This window comes from Eretmochelys imbricata, chromosome 14 (assembly GCF_965152235.1).
Source record: "Eretmochelys imbricata isolate rEreImb1 chromosome 14, rEreImb1.hap1, whole genome shotgun sequence".
NCBI lineage: Eukaryota > Metazoa > Chordata > Testudines > Cheloniidae > Eretmochelys > Eretmochelys imbricata.
In genome coordinates this window covers 12,844,088-12,863,467 of record NC_135585.1, presented here as the reverse complement: position 1 = coordinate 12,863,467, position 19,380 = coordinate 12,844,088, and the positions used below count along the sequence as shown (strand labels likewise).

The 19,380-nt window shown below is 39.2% G+C and overlaps 1 protein-coding gene across 3 annotated transcripts in view; it reads right to left on the bottom strand.

Moving 5' to 3' along the window:
- The window catches only part of SPAG9 (sperm associated antigen 9), a 108,326-nt gene that overhangs the window by 51,416 nt on the left and 37,530 nt on the right, over positions 1-19,380 (bottom strand). For all 3 annotated transcript variants that reach the window (XM_077834303.1, XM_077834301.1, XM_077834302.1), the window contains 2 exons: positions 10,605-10,699; positions 4,751-4,904 (listed from right to left, as the gene is read on the bottom strand). In XM_077834303.1, the coding sequence (XP_077690429.1) occupies positions 4,751-4,904; positions 10,605-10,699 (249 nt within the window). The remainder of the gene's footprint in view (positions 1-4,750; positions 4,905-10,604; positions 10,700-19,380) is intronic.

The window sequence follows — 19,380 nt, the reverse complement described above, 5'->3', positions numbered from 1 at the left end:
ATCTCTGACCGATTCCAAGAATATGTACGTTCCCTCCAAAGATACTCAGGAAGTCATGAAGCCCAAAATTAAGGAATTATGGCAAACAATTGAAGTCCATTTTCTAAAAAGGCTATGTGATTAAATATTATAAGTTGTTTTTTTAATGTTAAAAAACACCTGCCCCAAGTTAAGGTTAAAGTTCAACTGGATAATGATTCATATTTTAGTAAACAAGTAATGAAGGGAGGAAATTGTACTCTAAGCGAATCCAGAGCTCACCCACACAGGGAATGAAACCTCAACATGAATGTTGGCTCTGTTCAAACATTTCTCCAACTCTGTATTCCGAATGCATACACTGAAGAATGCAGCACACACTGACCATTGACTTTACCACACAAAAAGCTCCAAATAAATGGCGTGGTTGCCCAACAGAAAGTGGCTGTGAAGAAAAAGGGTCTCAACTGAGTTTGAATCAATTGTTTCCAAAAATTATAAGGGACTAACCAAGGATTTCCGTATAATTCCATTGTTTTGCTATAACTACTTAATTTCTTCCCTTGCATTTGGAAACTGGATTTATCTATAGATTTAACTGATAGCAATATATGCTCCAGAAATCAGAGTGTGTTAAATGTAATTCCATTAAGCAGGAGTGAGTCTAAATATCTTCCCCAAATATTTTAAGAATTTGAAATAACCAAGTTTATTTTGTAAGCAATGCCCCTCTGCCATGTACATCGGCCAAACCGGACAGTCTCTACGTAAAAGAATAAATGGACACAAATCACACGTCAAGAATTGTAACATTCAAAAACCAGTCGGAGAACACTTCAATCACCCTGGTCACTCGATTCCAGGCCTAAAAGTCACAATATTACCAAAAAACCCTTCAAAAACAGACTCCAATGAGAGACTGATGAATTGGAATTAATTTTCAAACTGGACACCATTATATTAGGCTTGAATAAAGACTAGGAGTGTCATTACACAAAGTAAAACTATTTCCCCATGTTTATTAACCAACTGTTCCTCACACATTCTTGTCAACTGCTGGAAATGGCCCATCTTGATTATCACTACAAAAGGTTCCCCTCCCACCCCCCCCTGGAAATAGCTCACCTTAACTGATCACTCATTATAGTGTGAAATACACCTATTGTTTCATGTTGTGTGTGTGTGTGTGTGTGTGTGTATCAATAGATTAGATAGATCTTCCTACTGTATTTTCCACTGCATGCATCCGATGGAGAGGGTTTTAGCCCACGAAAGCTTATGCTCAAATAAATTTGTTAGTCTCAAAGGTGCCACAAGTACTCCCATTCTTTTTGTAAGCAATGTTTCCTAAAGCCTTTTTTCATGGAACTAAGTTGTGTATTTAAAATTAGGTCGCTAAGTTTGTAGAGAACTAAATAGTGGTTTGTAAGCAATGCAATCAGAATAGGGATAGAAGAAAGCAATACACAACTACATCTTGTCTTCCAATGGCACCCAATATTGTCCTTACTGTACAAAGTTCCAAACTATCTAGATAAACCCTGGTCTGTGCTGCTCCTGGGCACCAATATGGAGGTGTTTTTAGGTGTACCATTGTGTATCCTTCATATACTACAGCATGAATAAAAATGCAGGTATTTGAAAGCAATAGTACAAGACACTGGCAAGATACAAGTTAAAAACTATAACAGAAATTAATATTCCTCTTAGTAGTGACTGCTGTGCATCATGCCATTCCACAGGATCATTTATTAAATATAGGTACTGTGCTTGGCACTGTGTAAGATAAATACTATCTAACTTACAGAAATGATCCCTGCCCTAAGGCACTTAGTCTTATAACTAAACTGAGATATGTATATAGAGAGCATCAAAAATTGTGCATGCAAGGTAGCCATTTTTAAGTGTGTACAAGTTAATATTTTTAGAAGGACTAATGCCAAAAAATATAATCTGACAATATGAAATGACAGGTATTTTCTGGAGGGGATTGAAGGAGATCAGAAAACCCCCTTTATAACAACTCCATCCACTCAAGTCACGTGAGTCTAACCTGTATTTCAGCAAAGCAACTCCTCCTAAAGCCTGTCAATTTCTGAATAACTGAAATTGCGATGGGGAAATATGAATATAGAGGATTACTTGGGGGTACACAAGACAAATCTGACTCCTGAAAAGGGTACAGTAGCCTGGAAAGGTTGAAAACCACTGTACTATAGGATTTCTGTTCATGGATTGCTAAAGGACAAAGTTTTCAACAGGGTCTTCAGATCCTTTTTCTTTTTCAGTTTTTGTATCTATCAGGATCATGAAGTATGCTATAGTTTAGACAATGTTTTATCTCCTGAGTTGGAGTACTTATCCACCTGTGAAGAGGCATCTGTTTTTGTACCTCCAAAACTAGATGGGTTCATTAGTGGTAAGGCCCTTGTGACACCCTGACACCCCAATATCCTAATTAGATGACGGTGGTGAATATGTTTTGTACAAAATATATTTTGAGGTATCGTTCTAAAAGTCTTGATCTGCTAGACATTAATATCTTGTTGGATTGTGTGTGTTACCGTTGTATGTGAAGTTATGAAGTTTGGCTCTGTATGTGTTACTGAAACACGTTGTGAGGTTGAAAGCACCCACAGCCTTTCAAGTACAACAGTAAATAGGCCAAACAATGTTAATAGCTTATTGAGGAAATGCACAGAAGCACAAGGATTACCTCAGGAACTGTATAAAATAGAAACCTCTCGTAGATAGCACTACACAATGGGAACTGTTTGACCTAGGTCATAGCAAAAGAGCTTTCCAGCAAATGGGAAGAAGATATAAAAGAGGAACAATGACATCCTGGGGGGCAGGGGCTCACTCTCTCTGCAACAAGACACCTGAAAACACCTGAGGGGCAAGGACTGAACTGTGGGCAGTGATGGTCCCAGGCTAGAAGGATCTTTAGCCTGTATATGAAAACCTGGGAAAGCCAAGGAAACTTGTGTCTTAAGAATCTGCCAGCCTGTTTATCACTCAGGGTGAGAATTTGCTAATTTATATCCTACCTATCCAGTGTCTTAAGGTCAGTTGAGTTTATTTACTAAGGTAATCTACTTTGTTCTGTTTGTTATCCCTTATAATATCCTTTGTAATTAATAAACTTGTTTGTTTGTCTAAACCAGTTCGAAATTCATAAATGGGGACAAAAAGCTGTGAATATCTTCCTCCACATTGAGGGAAGGAGCGAATTTCATAAGCTTATGCTGTACCGTTCTCTGTGCAGTGCAAGACAATACAATTTTGTGTTTGCATCCCAGAGGGGGAGCACACTTGAGTGCTGGGCAATCCCCTAGCTGAGTTTTCCCATGCAGCGCTAATTTCAGTATCGGTGTCTTTCTGCAGCTGGGCGTGTCCCTATGTGTGTGCACGCGCTAGAGACAGTTTGAGGGCCTGGCTCAGCAGGACAGGGTGAGGGAGCCCAGGCTGGTGGAATGGGAGGGCTCAGTGGTACCCCAGTACATCCAGTGGCACCCCGAAGGGGGAGCAACCTGTCACAGCCCTTTCTAATAGGATAGGAGAAAAGATTGGTGTAGTCTCAGTCTTGCTCTCAGGTCCGGGACTGACAGTGATGGAGGTAGCACACTTAGTCCACCACAGAAGGAGAATCTCACAAATCCAGCAGTTTAGGCACCTGCTTTTTAGGCCAATTTAAATTCTCTTGGTTCAAGAATCGAGCATCTAGGGAGCCTTACTCTTTCAAGAAACTGTTGGTGAACTGGAATTAGAGGACAAACATAGCAAACCCCACATAGCATTAATGATCCTCATCTTCAGGCACTAACAATTAAGGTCTGCAGCCATTTCAATAAAAAAGAGCCCAAAGTAAAATACTGAGTAACAGAGTTAAAAAAAGAGGACATTCTTCCTTCTGAAATGCTGTAATCAGAGGGCCTCTTGACAGAGAGCAGCTGTCAAATCAGACTATCTGAACTAGAACTGCACAGGTTTTTCCAAATTGTATGTGAGGCAGAAAGCTTATTAGTTCTATAGAGCTTTGATATCAAAGTCCTTTAGAATGCTCAAAAAAATTATACAGTTTTAGTTTTCCCAAAACACATCTAAAGAGGGAAGGGCCATTCAGATGTTCCTTCATCTTTTTATGGCATCCAGTGTGGGATTATGTTTAAAAAAAGTTCAAGTGGAGAACATCTCAAATTCATTTGGGATTTTTAAATATATAAAAAACGGTTTCAGGAATCTCATTAAAATTAGAACTATTTTCCTCCGAGTCACACCACTGAATTTTACTGATTTAATATTTTAATTTTAAACTATGAGCACTAGAATTACACAAACTTTATATACAAATATACACATATGTACGTCACAGTACTTGAATACTCAAAGTTTTTCATGCCATAGAACATTAAATTCCCAAAACTGTATACACTGTCTATCCAGCCTGTAAGTACAAGAATTGCAGGCCTTAAAAAACTGTACCTATTTAGAAAAGGAAAATCTCTCTGAAATACCAGGAGATGGATCTTGCATTCCCATCCCATGTTGAAAGTGCAGCCAAAATCCCCTTTCACTGGGCACCCAAAGTTCCTTTAAAATACAAGACTCAAAATCACATGCAATAACTGATGTGTTGAGGAGTTTATGTAACTGGAGGACGACAGTTCAGCCCTTCCAGTAATATAGTTATCACCAACAATGTACTGAATCCATGGTTTATGATGGCTTCTCATAAGATGCAAAACAAACCTGAAAACCAATAGCTCACCTTTAGGCTGGTGTTGGAGCGTGGCTGGCTTAGCTCATGGAATTTCCAGTGCTCTGACCCAGGTGTTTCCCCTCCTTCTCTCTGAGTCTCAGGTGTAAGCAGTGCATCTCCTGGAGGTAATGGGAAGATGCCCAGTGATATAGGACGCTCTTTTCTGTTGGGGGGGGAGAGGGAGGGGTTTAAAACAAAAACAAAAATACCCAACATTTAATGAGGTTCAATTTTACACACTCACTGCCTATGCTATACCTGCTTTTGAATATGGCAAGGAAACAGAATTTAGATTCAATCATGCATACTATATTTCCCATTATATACACATGCAAGCATACAGAGTTTGCATTATTTTATTTAGTAATTCCTCAGATTCTGCTTATGTATTTCAAAAGTTTGACTATTTTAGACCCATTTAACGGATTCCAGTTTTGAACAACTTTGTGCAGCATTTACATCCGATATCCATTCCAGGTGGAGAAGACTAAAACTTTTAGTATGAAATAATTGTTGGACCATGAACATCAGAATCAATGTTTTAAAAGCAAGTTGAATTTTTTTCTTTAATTCAGATGAAGCACTAGCAATCCAATTGCATTCAGAAGCCACTTTTGAAAACGCATTTCTTATTTGCTCAACTCTTGTACAGGACCACAACTTCTGTAATGATCAACTACTAAATCCAGACAAATCTTTTCAACTTTCCCATCCACGTCAAGCAACAAACCCTTACCTTGAAGTCTAACTCATATCTACTCTTAAAAGCATTTCACATTTACAAGTACTGTTTGTATATCACAGTTTGTAGTCTGCCTAGATGTATGTTTGGGTGTGAACAGAAAGACCCGTTATGAGAACCCAAGACTCTGAAAATTAGGGGACTATTTTTGGAATGGACTAAATTTAAGATTACAGCTTAGTTTGTATGAGAGAAACTATACAAAACTGCTTTCCCAGTTAAACACTCAGATCTTATGGTGATACCACTGAAGAGTTTTCAATGTTGGTGCACTCAGTTCCCAAAATAACAGATATGAGACGGCAGGAAACCTAAGTTGAGATATGAATTTAGATAGCCTTTTTAGTACATAGACACAAATTACAGAAGTTACAGAACTGGCTTTTTTATCAACAGTACCAATACCGTATAGGACATTGAGAAAGCTGGTAGCAGAGAGGTGTGTCACGGGCGCGGGAGCAAGTTCATGGAAGGTTTTAATCCTCATATTACTGGTCATATTACCAGAGCTGGCTATTCTATATTCAGCTGTTAAACTAGATAGAACAATCAAAAGTAACCTAAAATACCCCAGAAAGCATACAGAATTCCACAGACGGTCCTATCTCTCCCAAGATCCTTGGGTTATTTGGATAACAGTCCCTTGAAGTATTTTGAAGTGTTGGCACCTCTGCATGGGAACACAGCACCAAAAACTAAATATCACTTTACAGCAGAGAAGACTAGTGAAAGCCAAATGATTTCACCCTCCTCTTCATAAAGAGACAATTTGGGAGACCCCAAAGGCTCATCTCAAAGAGCCATCCCAAAATCCCAGGACTGATACCCCGTGTCCAGTGGTGTGATCACAATGAATAAAACCAGATTACATTTGGGGAGAGACAAAAATGTTGTTTAGAAAGTCATCTGCAGAATGCTGTGTCCAGCTCTGTAAAGGAATGTCAGTACTGGACACTTAACTGAAGAAAGTTAAGATGAAGCAAAACATTTGCTTGGTCAAAACAGCATGATCCCAAAAGAAATACGTGCAGTTAAGCACCACTGCCAAAAGTAAAGCTGTGGTTAGAGATAAGTTTACCAAAGGTAAGAGGTAGAGAAAGTACACAACGACTGCAGAAAATTGAGCTTCGTGATACAAAGCAAACAGAAAGTATAGTCCATAAACCAGTGGGCACCTCTCAGTGAGAAAACCAGGGTAAGTATTTTCACAATGATTATGGAGACTCAAGTCTATAGTATTGACTTGTAAAATGATTCAGGCCCTATCTATATTAGCCAGGACAACTTCATAGTCTGCTAACAAGACCTGTGTAGCCAAGGGAAGGTCCATGCTCCTATGCAAAGAGGATGACAAAAACTATAGTAAAGATAGTGAAGAAGTGCTTGTACTTGGGGCCCAAGAAGCAATAGGCCCTTTTGAGAACATTCACTATGTCTGGATAAAAATTTTCAAGAGATTAAAAACTTTTAGGAAGTTAAGGAAAAATGTCTGAACAGCACCTTGTGAGTACTGATATATGAAAGACCACAACGTACAAGATAACATCTGTATGACTAAATATGCTGTACCAAAATTGATACCAAAGATTCTGCAATAGGAAACTAGTACAATCAGAAGTGGTAGGCTCTTAACCAATACAGAAAGACAGCTGGACATTCAATCAGCATTAATACAGTTAAGAACAGATAATGTGAAGCAAATGAAAAAAGCAAAAGCAATCAAGGCCACATAGATAAAAAGTATTGGAAGGGTTGGGTTATGCTGGAACAGTAACAACTCTGAAGAAAAAACCTTACTAAATAGTTGCAAAACTAAACAGAAGTTTTTTTTCTACAACAGCAGGAGTCCTTGGAATCTATTCAAGTACTTCCTTTGTTTAGCATTCCCACATTTCTAATACATTGGGGCGGGAGGGAGGAGAAGAGACACACACACACACACACACACTTACTTAGTTTTCAAGTATTGATTTTCTGGAAAAAAAATCCAGTGCCAAAAATCCAGCTGGCCCCTTTCAGTTTAAAAGGGGGCTCTCCTTAAAGCATGCTCTGAGAGGCCCTTAGCTTTGGAAACCATCTTCTGGACAAATAGTCCAAAGAAGCCCAGATCTGTTTCTCTTCAGGGCATGCTGCAAAATCTATCTTCTATACAGGCTTTTAAGGAGGGAAGTTTAATGGGGAGGAGGATTATGGACTAAGAAGGGAGAGGGGGAATCCTCAAAGAAAAATTCTTTCTTCAGTTGGGCTCACTTTGGGGAGGAGGGGGAGAATTAGCTGGATTGTCATTTTAAAAATAATTAGTCACCTAGAGTAAATAGATAGATGTCTTATATGTATGACCTCAAAATCAAAATACATGCAAGGAATAGGTCATTAAGGTGTAAGGGGGTCTGTCTTCCCTTCTGACAAGCAAGATCTTCTCCCACTAAGAATATCAATTTGTTTGCTTGCATGTGGGATGGGGAAGAGTCCCCCTTTCAGTTTCCAAGAAATATTTGGAAAGATGTCATTTTGCTGAATTAAAGTCAGATATTACAGTTTACTCCCTAAACAAATAATAAAAGTATCTGTTTAGTCTTTATTTCTTTTAACAGTGGCCTACTGAAATATTAGAGCTTTAAGTATTTTTGCAGCCACTCTACATTATATCTTTTTGATGACAAATATTCAAGTTAATATAATATTACATATTCAGACCATAATGCTTTTTCAATAGCAATTTTCTACAATTTTTTTTTCTAAGCTAAGAAAATCAATAGCACAGCCTTTAAAAATGCTGGTTTATTTACACACTAAAATCGTTTTAAAATTTAACCAAAAGGCTCTACTGAAAAGACAGCACAGTTTCTAAGACTTGAAATTTAAATATTCACTTGAAAAGTGATGACATGCTACTAAAAGACTTCTTTATCAAGCTGATAGCATTAGTGTAAAGTGTTAGAGTTCAGACTTTTTAAACCTAAAAAAGTAAAATATTTTGCTTTACTTTTAAAGTATAAAGGCCTTAGTAATTGATTATTCTACAAAAAGGAAAGGAGTACTTGTGGCACCTTAGAGGCTAACAAATTTATTTGAGCATAAGCTTTTGATGAAGTGAGCTGTAGCTCATGAAAGCTTATGCTCAAATAAATTTGTTAGTCTCTAAGGTGCCACAAGTACTCCTTTTCTTTTTGTGAATACAGACTAACACGGCTGCTACTCTGAAACCTGATTATTCTACAGTAATATATTACCCTATTAAACTTACTAAAATGCCTTAAGTCTACCAAACACTTAAGTCAACTACGCACTACATTTACATATTTGTCACAAAAGATTAAAAAACACACTGAAGGCTAGAGACCAAACCTAGGCTATGTGCTACATTGATTCTTTTAAAATCATCTTCCATTAGAACTAATTTTCTGACAATCACATATTTTTAACAAGTATATACATTTATTTAAGCCAGAGTGATAAATAGTGATTAAAGAATGCCAAGTTCACTAGTTTGAAAGATGCAATTTTAAAATGTGGTCCATTGTATTTCATTTAAAACAAACATTAAAGTGTCAAAAAAAAAAATTTTTTTTTCCACTAATGCAGATCTGCTACTACTCTAGGCAACCAGGACAAACAGCACATAACTCAAGGGAGGAAAGAGTTGGTTGACTGCCATACAAGTATAAAGAGAACGATGAGAGAGGATAACATTTGACTCAACAATAGTGAATAGGCTCTTACAGCTCTAATACCCAAATACAAGATTTTTCTTTCAAAAAGATCTTAAATGATCAAACAGTATTTTTTTTAAATAAGTAATGTAAAAAAATATTGAAATTATATATTTGAACAGAGCTCCCATTACCTGTACATAAACTGCATAAAGAAAAGGCCTAAGCCATCACAAATTTAGGACTATATACCCGCTAAATACCTTACAACACGAGTGCAAGCTCTATCCACAATGTTTAACAAAGCACCTCTATTCTGTTGGCAAGTTAGTGTCAAAGATTTATTTAACAGCTTTCTAAAGCAAAAACTCTCCGACTGACCTTGTAATTACTTAAAAAAACACCAATGCAAATTTCCTTTAACAATTTACAAAACAGTGCCTTGCCTTACTTAGTGTATGAATACTAAATATACAGGACTTCAAATCAGCACATGATATCCCGTTGCCTCCTTTTATAGATCGAAAGATGAGCAAGAATGAGGAAACTAACAACAAAGAATACAATAAGCAGAGGTTCAGTAGGTCAGAGTACCTGAGTATCCTTGATAGATTCTGCGTCAGAGCTGGCACACCAGTAGAAATAGAAAAGTGCACAAGCAGCAAAACAGAAAGAGATACTAAGATAGCTGAATTAATGACCACCGCCCCGCCAACGAAGCCAAACACAAATAGCAGCATGCATCCAGGACTCATGGTGCTGCGCTGGCATGGTGAAACGCCGGAACCAAGGCTACACAGACAACGAGGGTGTATCTTTGTAGTGAAAGTCTGTCATTCAGCTGCTGCCACAAAAACAATGCCATCAGCAGCAGCTTTCCACTCTCTCCTGCAGCAGCTCCAAACCAATGACATCACTTCTCTCCTCCCCCACCTCAATGAACCATAGAGCTGCTGCTCTTAGCATCTATGCAGCAAGCGACACAGCCAGCTTATTACCTATTCTCTCCCCCTTCCAGAGTTCATTGGCAGAAAGCTTTGAGATCTACATAATATATTCACATAGAGCTCACAGCACAAGCAGACATTTAGACATGTTCCTTTGTAAACCTGTGTATAAAGCAGCAGAAGCAATGCAATATTATTTAAGTATTTTTAGACTCTGGTATGTCTGTTATTTTGAAATTATCCATATCCTAAAAGAAACCCTGTCTACATTTATAAAAATGTATGCCAAAATTATTGCCCAAGACCAATGTACAGACTATATATCAACATTTAGTGTTACAAAAGCAAGTGTTTTTCCCCCATGGATTTTCTACAGTATTCTCCTACTGCATTCCAATCATCCGACAAATCTTTCTGATTCAGCCAAACTGTTGTTGTAGGATTAAAGAACAGACAGTCTTGCAAACATACATGAATGAATTCTTTTTTTTATTTCAGGGTGAGAGCATAATAATGCTTACCTAATTCTACCGTGTGTGGTGGATTCTAGCAGATCACCCCCCGTTAGTTGATGAAGTTTGGTTCTTTCCAAGTGTTCCATATAATTGTGAATCATCTGTTTAAAACAAAAGATACTGTAAGACATATTAAGTATCATTTAAATGTATTGCAATAGTGTATTTTACAGCCAATATTTTGCACCACTTTGCAATCCTCCTCTGCATATCTGAAAAAAAAAAAGATACCAGGAGCCCACTCCATTTTACAGTTTAGAGTTAATTTCTTTCAAAGAAGTAAACAAATGTTAGCAAAATATTTGACATTTATGGCCACAAGTCTGATCTGAGACCCTTTCCTTAAAATTTGAGCATTTGAGAAAGAACCTTAAGTTATTTTTCAAAAATAAAAATTCAGTTTCACTTTAACCCCTAGACATATTCCTATATTCATGCACAGGAAATATCTGAATAGCAATATACGTGTCCATGACATTTCAGACAGAGTTCTGCAACTAAGTGCCAATAAATGGAAATAACGAAACCCCAATGACTGTAACCTGCTGAAGTTTAAACACATCCATGAAGTAAAGGCAGTGTGTGTGATATTTCTTTGAATGACTGGCAACTAAATCTTCTATATGCAGACATTTTATTTATAAAAACACAGAGAAAATAGTATTATATGTTGAAACATTTTATTGCATTGTGTTAATACAGTATAGCAAAAACCAGCATCTATCTAGAATATAGTCACCAAAACAAAATGATAATATTTTTAAAAGTATATTATGTTTACATTTTGAGCAGTTAGTTCCTTTATCAAAACGTGGCCTAATTTACTAGTTAATACATTAACGAAGAACATGGTAAGTGTTTGGAATTTAGAAAAGTGAAGTGAGATCTGATGCGTGTTTCAGGCTTTCCTTTGACTTTTCACGTATTCTGGTCAGATAATTCTTGGTAAAATAATGATTAAACTTCCCCATCTACACCAAACTGCTCCATAATGAAGATAAATATCAGACACCAGAAGACTGAAAACAGACACTGCAAAAAAGTCCCTGTGTAAAAGCAGAACTTTCTTTTTTCTAATTTATTCAATAGCGTCAAAGGAATACCCAAAATCACAGATAGATACTACAACTGCTCATTGTCTTGGTTTTTTGTTACCTTATGTATGGTCTTGCAAATGTATATAGCTTTCTGAAAATAAAATCTGTGTTGAATTTTATGTTCTTTAAATGTGTATTTATGGTAGAATGTAAAACAGGAATAGATATATATGCTGTACATGGTAATCTGTATATATTTCACGTTTTTATTCAGTGAGGGTTCTATAAAATTGCAATCATAGCGATTTATCACTAAAAACAAAGTATTTGTAAACAAAAACAGTTAAAGAAACAGCCAAGCTATTTGAGCTATGGATGTACTATTAACCCATTTTATTTGTTTTTATTGCGTAAATAGCCGTCTGTAAAAAGACAGTTGCATTATTTGTAATAATTATGTCACACCTTGGATAAAATAAGCCACTAACCAGAACCCTTACTAGTTCATTAAAGTCTGATCATACCTAGGGTATCCTTTGTCTAGATTTTGACCTGAAAATAAATAAAAAATAAAGGAGCATTGGCTGGTCGGTATCTTAGGTAGTACCCACCATAAACTGATGGGCATATTATCAATACCAAATTTTAGCCAAACTAGATTAACCCCTTCCTTTTGTAACCATTTTCTCATAATTGTGTACATACTTTCCCTTCCCTCCTCCACTCCACAGGAACAAGTTTTGTACCTACAAAATGAGGAAGAAATAAGACACCACAAAAGGCAGTACATTTCAGTTTTAAGCTAGTGAGTAGTTAGAATTTTTTTCTGATCCTTCTAAGATTTATCTTATTTCATCCTTAAGGTTTTCATTATTAAGTCATGCTGTTCTAGCTAGCATTTCACAGTCATGCTATTGAAGATTAAGCATTGTTCTAAATGGGTGCTGTTACACTGGAGCACAATAGGGTTTTATAAATCTATCAAGCCAATCAGGAGCATGAGGCATAAGGCTGAGTGCGATTAGAGTGGTAATGATAGAGCCGTCAATTTTATGAAATTGTTTAAATGACAATGGTCATAACTGAAAACAGGCATTAAAACTACAACAATACGTAATAGCAGATTTTATACCGTTAATGCTTCATCACAATCATCATTGTGCAAAGCACCAGAGTCATATCAAAATCAACAGTAAATACAACACACGAGTCACTGACCAGCAATCTTCCTCCACATTTTTCATGCACATCTGAGAAGTGTGCCATACTACATCCTGTCCAGTCAGCAAGCCACATCATCAAGCCACACTTGTAGCAGGTGCAACCTGCCCCTGGTCCCTGCAAAACTTGCTTTGGCTATCTTCCTCCATTTATAATCCTTGACTATTTTAAAGTACTAAGAGACCATAAACATTAAGGACTTCTGTACAATATGGTTCTGACTGCATTTATAATATAGCCATAGTCTATTTACCAAGTCCGGCCCAAGACCATGGGATGCTGTTGAGAAAAGGTGGTCCGCTGGGAAGACCAGAGGTGCACCTCACCAAGAAGGGGAAGAGCATCTTCATGCACCAACTCGGCAACCCAGCGAGGAGGGCTTTAAACTAAGCTCAAAGGGGGCAAATGACAAAAGCCAGAAGGTATAAAAATATGACCTTAAAAGGCTAGATGGGGGCGGGGGTCACATGGAAAATTACATTAGGGTCATTAGAGCAACAAGAGGGAAATCAGTGAGGGAATCTGATTAACATCTTGGATGTCTATACAAATATATACGGAGTATGGGGAACAAACAGGAAGAACTGGAAGTATTAGTACATAAGCTAAATTTTGAGTTCATTGGCGTTAGACTTGGTGGGATAAATCCCATGACCGGAATATTGGTATAGAGGGGTATAGCTTGTTCAGGAAAGACAGGCAGCCTAAAAATGGAGGAGGTGTTGCATTATACGTCAAGAATGTGCACACTCGTTCTGACATCCAAAAGGAGGTCAGAAGCAGACCAGTTAAGAGTCTCTGTGTAGAGATAAAAGGGGTAAAAAACAGGGGTGAGATCATGGTATGGCTACTGTAGTCTACCAAATCAAGGAGATGAAGTGGATGAGACATTTCTAGAACAAACAGAAGTAAACAAAACACAAGACCTGGGAGTAATGGTGGACTTTAGCTACCCAGACTTCTGTTGGAAAAGCAATACAGCAAAACAACCTTTCCGACATGTTCTTGGAATGTACTGGGGACAACTTCTTTCCTCCCAGAAAGTGGAGGAAATAACAAGGAGAGTCATTTTAGCCTTGATTTTGACCCACAGGGAGGAATTAGTAGTGAATCACTCCATTCCCACCTGCCCCACCACCCCCTCCAGCACTCACTCTCCCTGACCCTTGCTCACTTTCACGGGGTTGGGGCAGGAGGTTGGGGTTCAGGGGGGTGGAGGCAGCACTTTCCTTGGGTGGCTCCCGGTCAGGGGCGCAGCGGGGCTAAGGGAGGCTCCCTACGCCACTCCCGGAAGCGGCCAACACACCCCTGTGGGGGGGCACGTGGCTACACATGCTACTCCTGTCTGCAAGCACCTCTCCTGCAGCTCCCATTGGCCGCAGTTCCCTGTTCCCAGCCAATGGGAGCTACGGGGGTGGTGCTTGCAGGCAGGAGCAGCATGCAGAGACCCCGCTCCCCCAGGGGCTGTGGGGGCATGCTGGCTGCTTCCAGGAGCAGAGTGGGGCTGGGGCAGGCAGGGAGACTGCCTTAGCTCCACTGCACTTCCTGACTTTTAGCAGCTGGAGATAGTGATCAACTGGAGAAACTCCAGAATCCACCAGTCAATTGTGATATATGGTTTGATGACCGCCGATCTACATATATATTTACAGGGCTAAATGATTCAATATATCCTGTCACACTGACATTCTGGTTTCAGAGTAACAGCCGTGTTAGTCTGTATTCGCAAAAAGAAAAGGAGTACTTGTGGCACCTTAGAGACTAACCAATTTATTTGAGCATGAGCTTTCGTGAGCTACAGCTCACTTCTGAAGTGAGCTGTAGCTCACGAAAGCTCATGCTCAAATAAATTGGTTAGTCTCTAAGGTGCCACAAGTACTCCTTTTCTTTTTACTGACATTCTGATCTTTTATTCACCATTATCATTTTTAAATCAAATATTGTTAAGTTATCCATTAGCATCTCATTAGGAAATTAACACATTACAGAAATGCTCCTATGCTGCAAAAGTTTGAAAAAGAATCCTTCAAAATCACTGGAATAATCCAAGATTAGGCAACCTTTGGTCAGGATGACTATCTCCTTATCACTAATAGGTTTGTTTCCTCAGTTTCTTTGTATGCTGGAGACTAGCAGGAAAGTCATTCACTTAAAAAAACAAGCACCCTACAAGTTTATTGAAAAATAAGCAAGCCAACGTACACTATCAAGATAGATGTACAGATTAAGCCATTAAATAAACTATTCTCGCAGGTCAGAGAACCCCTCCTGTGCTTCTCCAGGAAATCCAGCATTAACCCAGCCCACTGCTATCAACCTCTTGTGTTTTCTCCAGGAATTTTTATATTCTGAGATTACTCCTCCCCCCTCATCTTAAAAAAAAAGTTCTAACTCCTCAAGTTTTCTACACTTCCTGTATTTATTTTAAGAGTGGATCTGACTCTAGGCAACAACTCCCTCCTCAGCGTTATGTTTGAGATTAACAGATTACTCTTTTCAAGTGTTACAGAAGTCTTGCATTAGACATTTGACCTTTAATACATCAGTAGAAACTTTTGCCTTCCTTCTCCTCTCGGTTACCCCTTCTTTTTGTAAGAGTTGCACTTCAGATTCTATTCAATTCCTCATGACTTCCTAGTATTGTTAGCTCAGCATCCTGTCTCCAGATCCCATGAACATTTTTGACCAGGTCCAGTTGTCCATATGAAGCCAGCCATATGGTTTTAATAGATAACAGGCTGCTCATTCTTGTCCTGATTTTGTGGTCAGGTGCACCATTTGAGTAGATCTTCAAGATGGGTTTAAGCCTTCAAGTTTTGCAGTAATAGCACTGACCAGAATCATCCCCTGATAATCCAGGCAGGGCTAACTTCTTCAGACTTCCCCAGCAGAGGTGTCAGTTAGCTCCCTGTCCCAACAGTTCCCCAATAGGTGCCTCTCCTCTCTTGAGAGAGTCCCTCTTAACACAGCCAAGTCTCTATGCTTGCCAGTTCCCAGGCTTTGGCCCTTCTGGACAAAACCAGCCCTGCAGGCTCAGCCCAAGGTTGAGCCAGACTCTTCAGAGCCAGTGACTGTCATTGTCCCATCATACAACCCTGAAGTGTTTGCTGAGGTGTCTTATCTTGAGCTAAATTGGTTAGTCTCTAAGGTGCCACAAGTACTCCTTTTCTTTTTGCGAATACAGACTAACACGGCTGTTACTCTGAAACTCTTCCAGCTTGTTTTCCTTAAAATCCCTAACCAACATAGTTGTGCAATAAACATCCCAGTAAGCTGGTTAACATATAGTACACAGTATTTATATATTACAGAGCAGCTCCATTTCCATCATATGCTGCATGTACTCCTTCCAGTTTGCAATATTCCCATGTCCCAGATAATTCACTTTAATCTGGCATTTCTATTTTAGCAGAAATGTAAGGGATTTCTTCATCCTGTCACAGGATATTCTTTTAAGCATAGTTTGCACTCTCATCCTACTTTGAAAAAAGTTACGCACCCACTGGGCAGAAATTATCTGGTCATCTGAATGTAAATTGAAAGCATTCTTCCCATTAACAATGGCTAATGCACTGATGTACACCAATTAAATAAGATGATGGGGATGGCAGATATGGTAACTGAGTCATTAAGCCCATTAAATATATATTAATTTTAACACAAGGTCATTTAAATCTTATTTGGGAACACTTTTTGGGAAATAAGTATAGAGTTTTACCTCAATTAAATACATATGATTGGTATAACTCTGCTTTGTCAAATTTGTAATGAAAAAGTTTTCTGCATTTCTTCTATGCTAGCCATCCTCCTGGCATGAGGACCTGCTCAGGATATTTCTTTGTCTGAATCAGCTTGACAAAGTATATTCCAAATGCTAGAGAAATGCTCACTGTTGTGTCACATTGTATCAGACCAAAACAGTGACAAACTTACAGGGCCCAATTATGCTTCATTAAACTAAGCAAATACTCACCGGGGGGGGGGGGGGGGGGGGGAAGAGGGGGAAGAGAGACTATATCCTGTACAGTACCTCTATGTTTTCCAAAGAAAAAAAGAAATGTTTCCTTCTACTTAAACAGGGAAGGTGTTTGGGAATTGCTATCAAACCATCTCTACTATACATCATTTAGAGCACGCCACTTTTCTCCAAGCTAATTACAAATTTTGAGAAGTTTCTTCAGCTGTTTGTTCACACAAGTTCTTCCTTCCCAGCTTCCCACACAAGAGGTAAGGAGAAAGCGGTCTTTATGGCTGGCTTTTTAGTACAGGAATACCTTTTCTGAGTACAGCTATTAGTGTCATCAGACCTCACTTCCAAATGCTACTGCAAGCTTGAAAAAGGTTAAATTTCCTATTTAAATATAAATGCAGGTAAATGAAGTAGTACAGCGGTTCTCACACTCTGGGTCGTGACCCCATTTTAATGAGATCACCAGGGCTGGTGTTAAGACTTGCTGGAGTTCAGGGCTGAAGCCCGAGCCCTACAACCTGGGACCGAAGCTGAAGCCCAAGTCCCACCACCTGGGATGGAAGCACAAGGGCTTCCGCCCTGGGCACCAGGGCTCAGGTTACAGGCCCCGCTTGGGCTTTGCCCTCCCTGCCCCTTGAGGTGGGCGGGGCTTGGGTGGACACAGGCTTCAGTCCCCTTTCCTGGGATCATGTAGTAATTTTTGTTGTCAGAAGAGGGGCGCAGTGCAGTGAAGTTTGAGAACCCAAAAGTAGTAGATTGTGTAGTCATGGCCATTAAAAATATTTAAATCTATCATCCCTCTTTTCTCTGCTCTGGTTCATGCATTGCACCGACAAGTCTACTGTACTCTATATGTAGTAGCAGCAGAGAGAAATTTAATAGACTATTGACAGTATATTTCAGTCAGTTTGCAGAAAAGGGCAAAGGTAAGCAGACGAATGGAATGAGAGAAAAATAGGAAAAGGAAATGAGCCATAATGTCAAAAAGAGGAAAGGATAAGAGAACACACCAATGAACGAAAGATGGAGAAAAAAGCTAGACAAGCCTGACACACTAAAAAGTGGGATGAGGAGAGAAAGAAAAGGATAAGGGGAATCAGCAAACAGTAAATAAAGGCAGAGGACAGTCACATGGTTTAGATCAGCGGTTCTCAAACTGAGTCAGGACCCCAATGCGGGTCATGACCCTGTTTTAATGGGGTCACCAGGGCTGGCTTGGACTTGCTGGGACAGGGGACGAAGCCAAACCCGAGCCGCACTGTCTGGGGCCAAAGCCTGAGGGTGTCAGCCTTGGGCAGTGGGACTGAGATTACAGGCCCCCTGCCTGGCACTAAAGCCCTTGGGCTTTGGCTCCAGCCCTGCCACCCAGGGCATTGGGGCTTTGCCCTCCCAACCCAGGGTGGCAGGTATCTGGCATGCTCAGGCTTCGGTCCCCACTCCTGGGGCCATGTAGTAATTTTTTTTTTTTTTTTTTGGTCAGAAGGGGTTCGCGGTGCAATGAAGTTTGAGAACCCCAGGATTAGACAGCTGACAGAGCTAATACTGCAAGCTTCAAACACTCCTTTCATTATTTGATCAACTGACAGGAAAAATGAATTATTTCAGTAAGCATCAAGGATTATTACTTCCAAAGACAAAAGTGAAGTTGATTAAAGAAAGAAGAAAAATATTCCTATTTAGAGAGATGAGAGTAGAAGATAAGTTCTTGAAGCAAATACTGTGGTGAAATCACTCAGCTGAATCAGAGGTTTGATTTCATGCAAGAGACCCTTGAAGGTAACTTCAAAACTACATTAAGCAATCTGTAGAGTGATGTCATCCAAATAATCTTATACTAAATAAACAGTGAGGTTACCAGCGCAGAACTGAAACACTAGGAAGGGTAGTGAAGGGGTTAGACAATAAGAAAACTGAGAAAATTCAAGGGAGAAAATCTGATATCACTGTCTTTTAATTCTATCTGGTTTCTCAGTTTGAATCCACTCCATCATGAATCATTAAACAAAATAAAGAGACATGTGCATAGGACAGGTGAAGATGGACTCAGTCTTGTACTGACATGGCAAGATCATCTATGAGCTGAATATAAAGAAGCAAGTGAGGTCTGAGAAGAAGTTCACATTTTCTAAGATTCCCTAGTGACCCTGTAACGGTGCTAGAAAACCCTACAAATTAAGAGGAGACTATGAATTAGTACCCTGTTATTTCCTCCACTATTATGTGTATTGCAGTAATGCCTAGAGGTCCCAGCCAAGCCCATTATGCCAAGCAAGGTAAACACAGTATGAGAGAGTTCCTGTTCCAAACAGCTTACAGTCTAAACACACACGACAGGCATGGGGTGGAGAGAAACACACACAACACAGACTGAATAATGTGACGTTTGGCAAATGTCACGTACCATTTTTAGTAAGGGTTTGGGGAGTATTAGGTTGTGAGAGTTACTAAAGGGAAAAAACCAAGGAAAAGAAAGGAGGGGAACATGGAGTGACACCTAAGTGAAAGTGACTGAAAAGGAGTAGGGTAGAGCAATCAGTCAAAAAGCACAGCACAG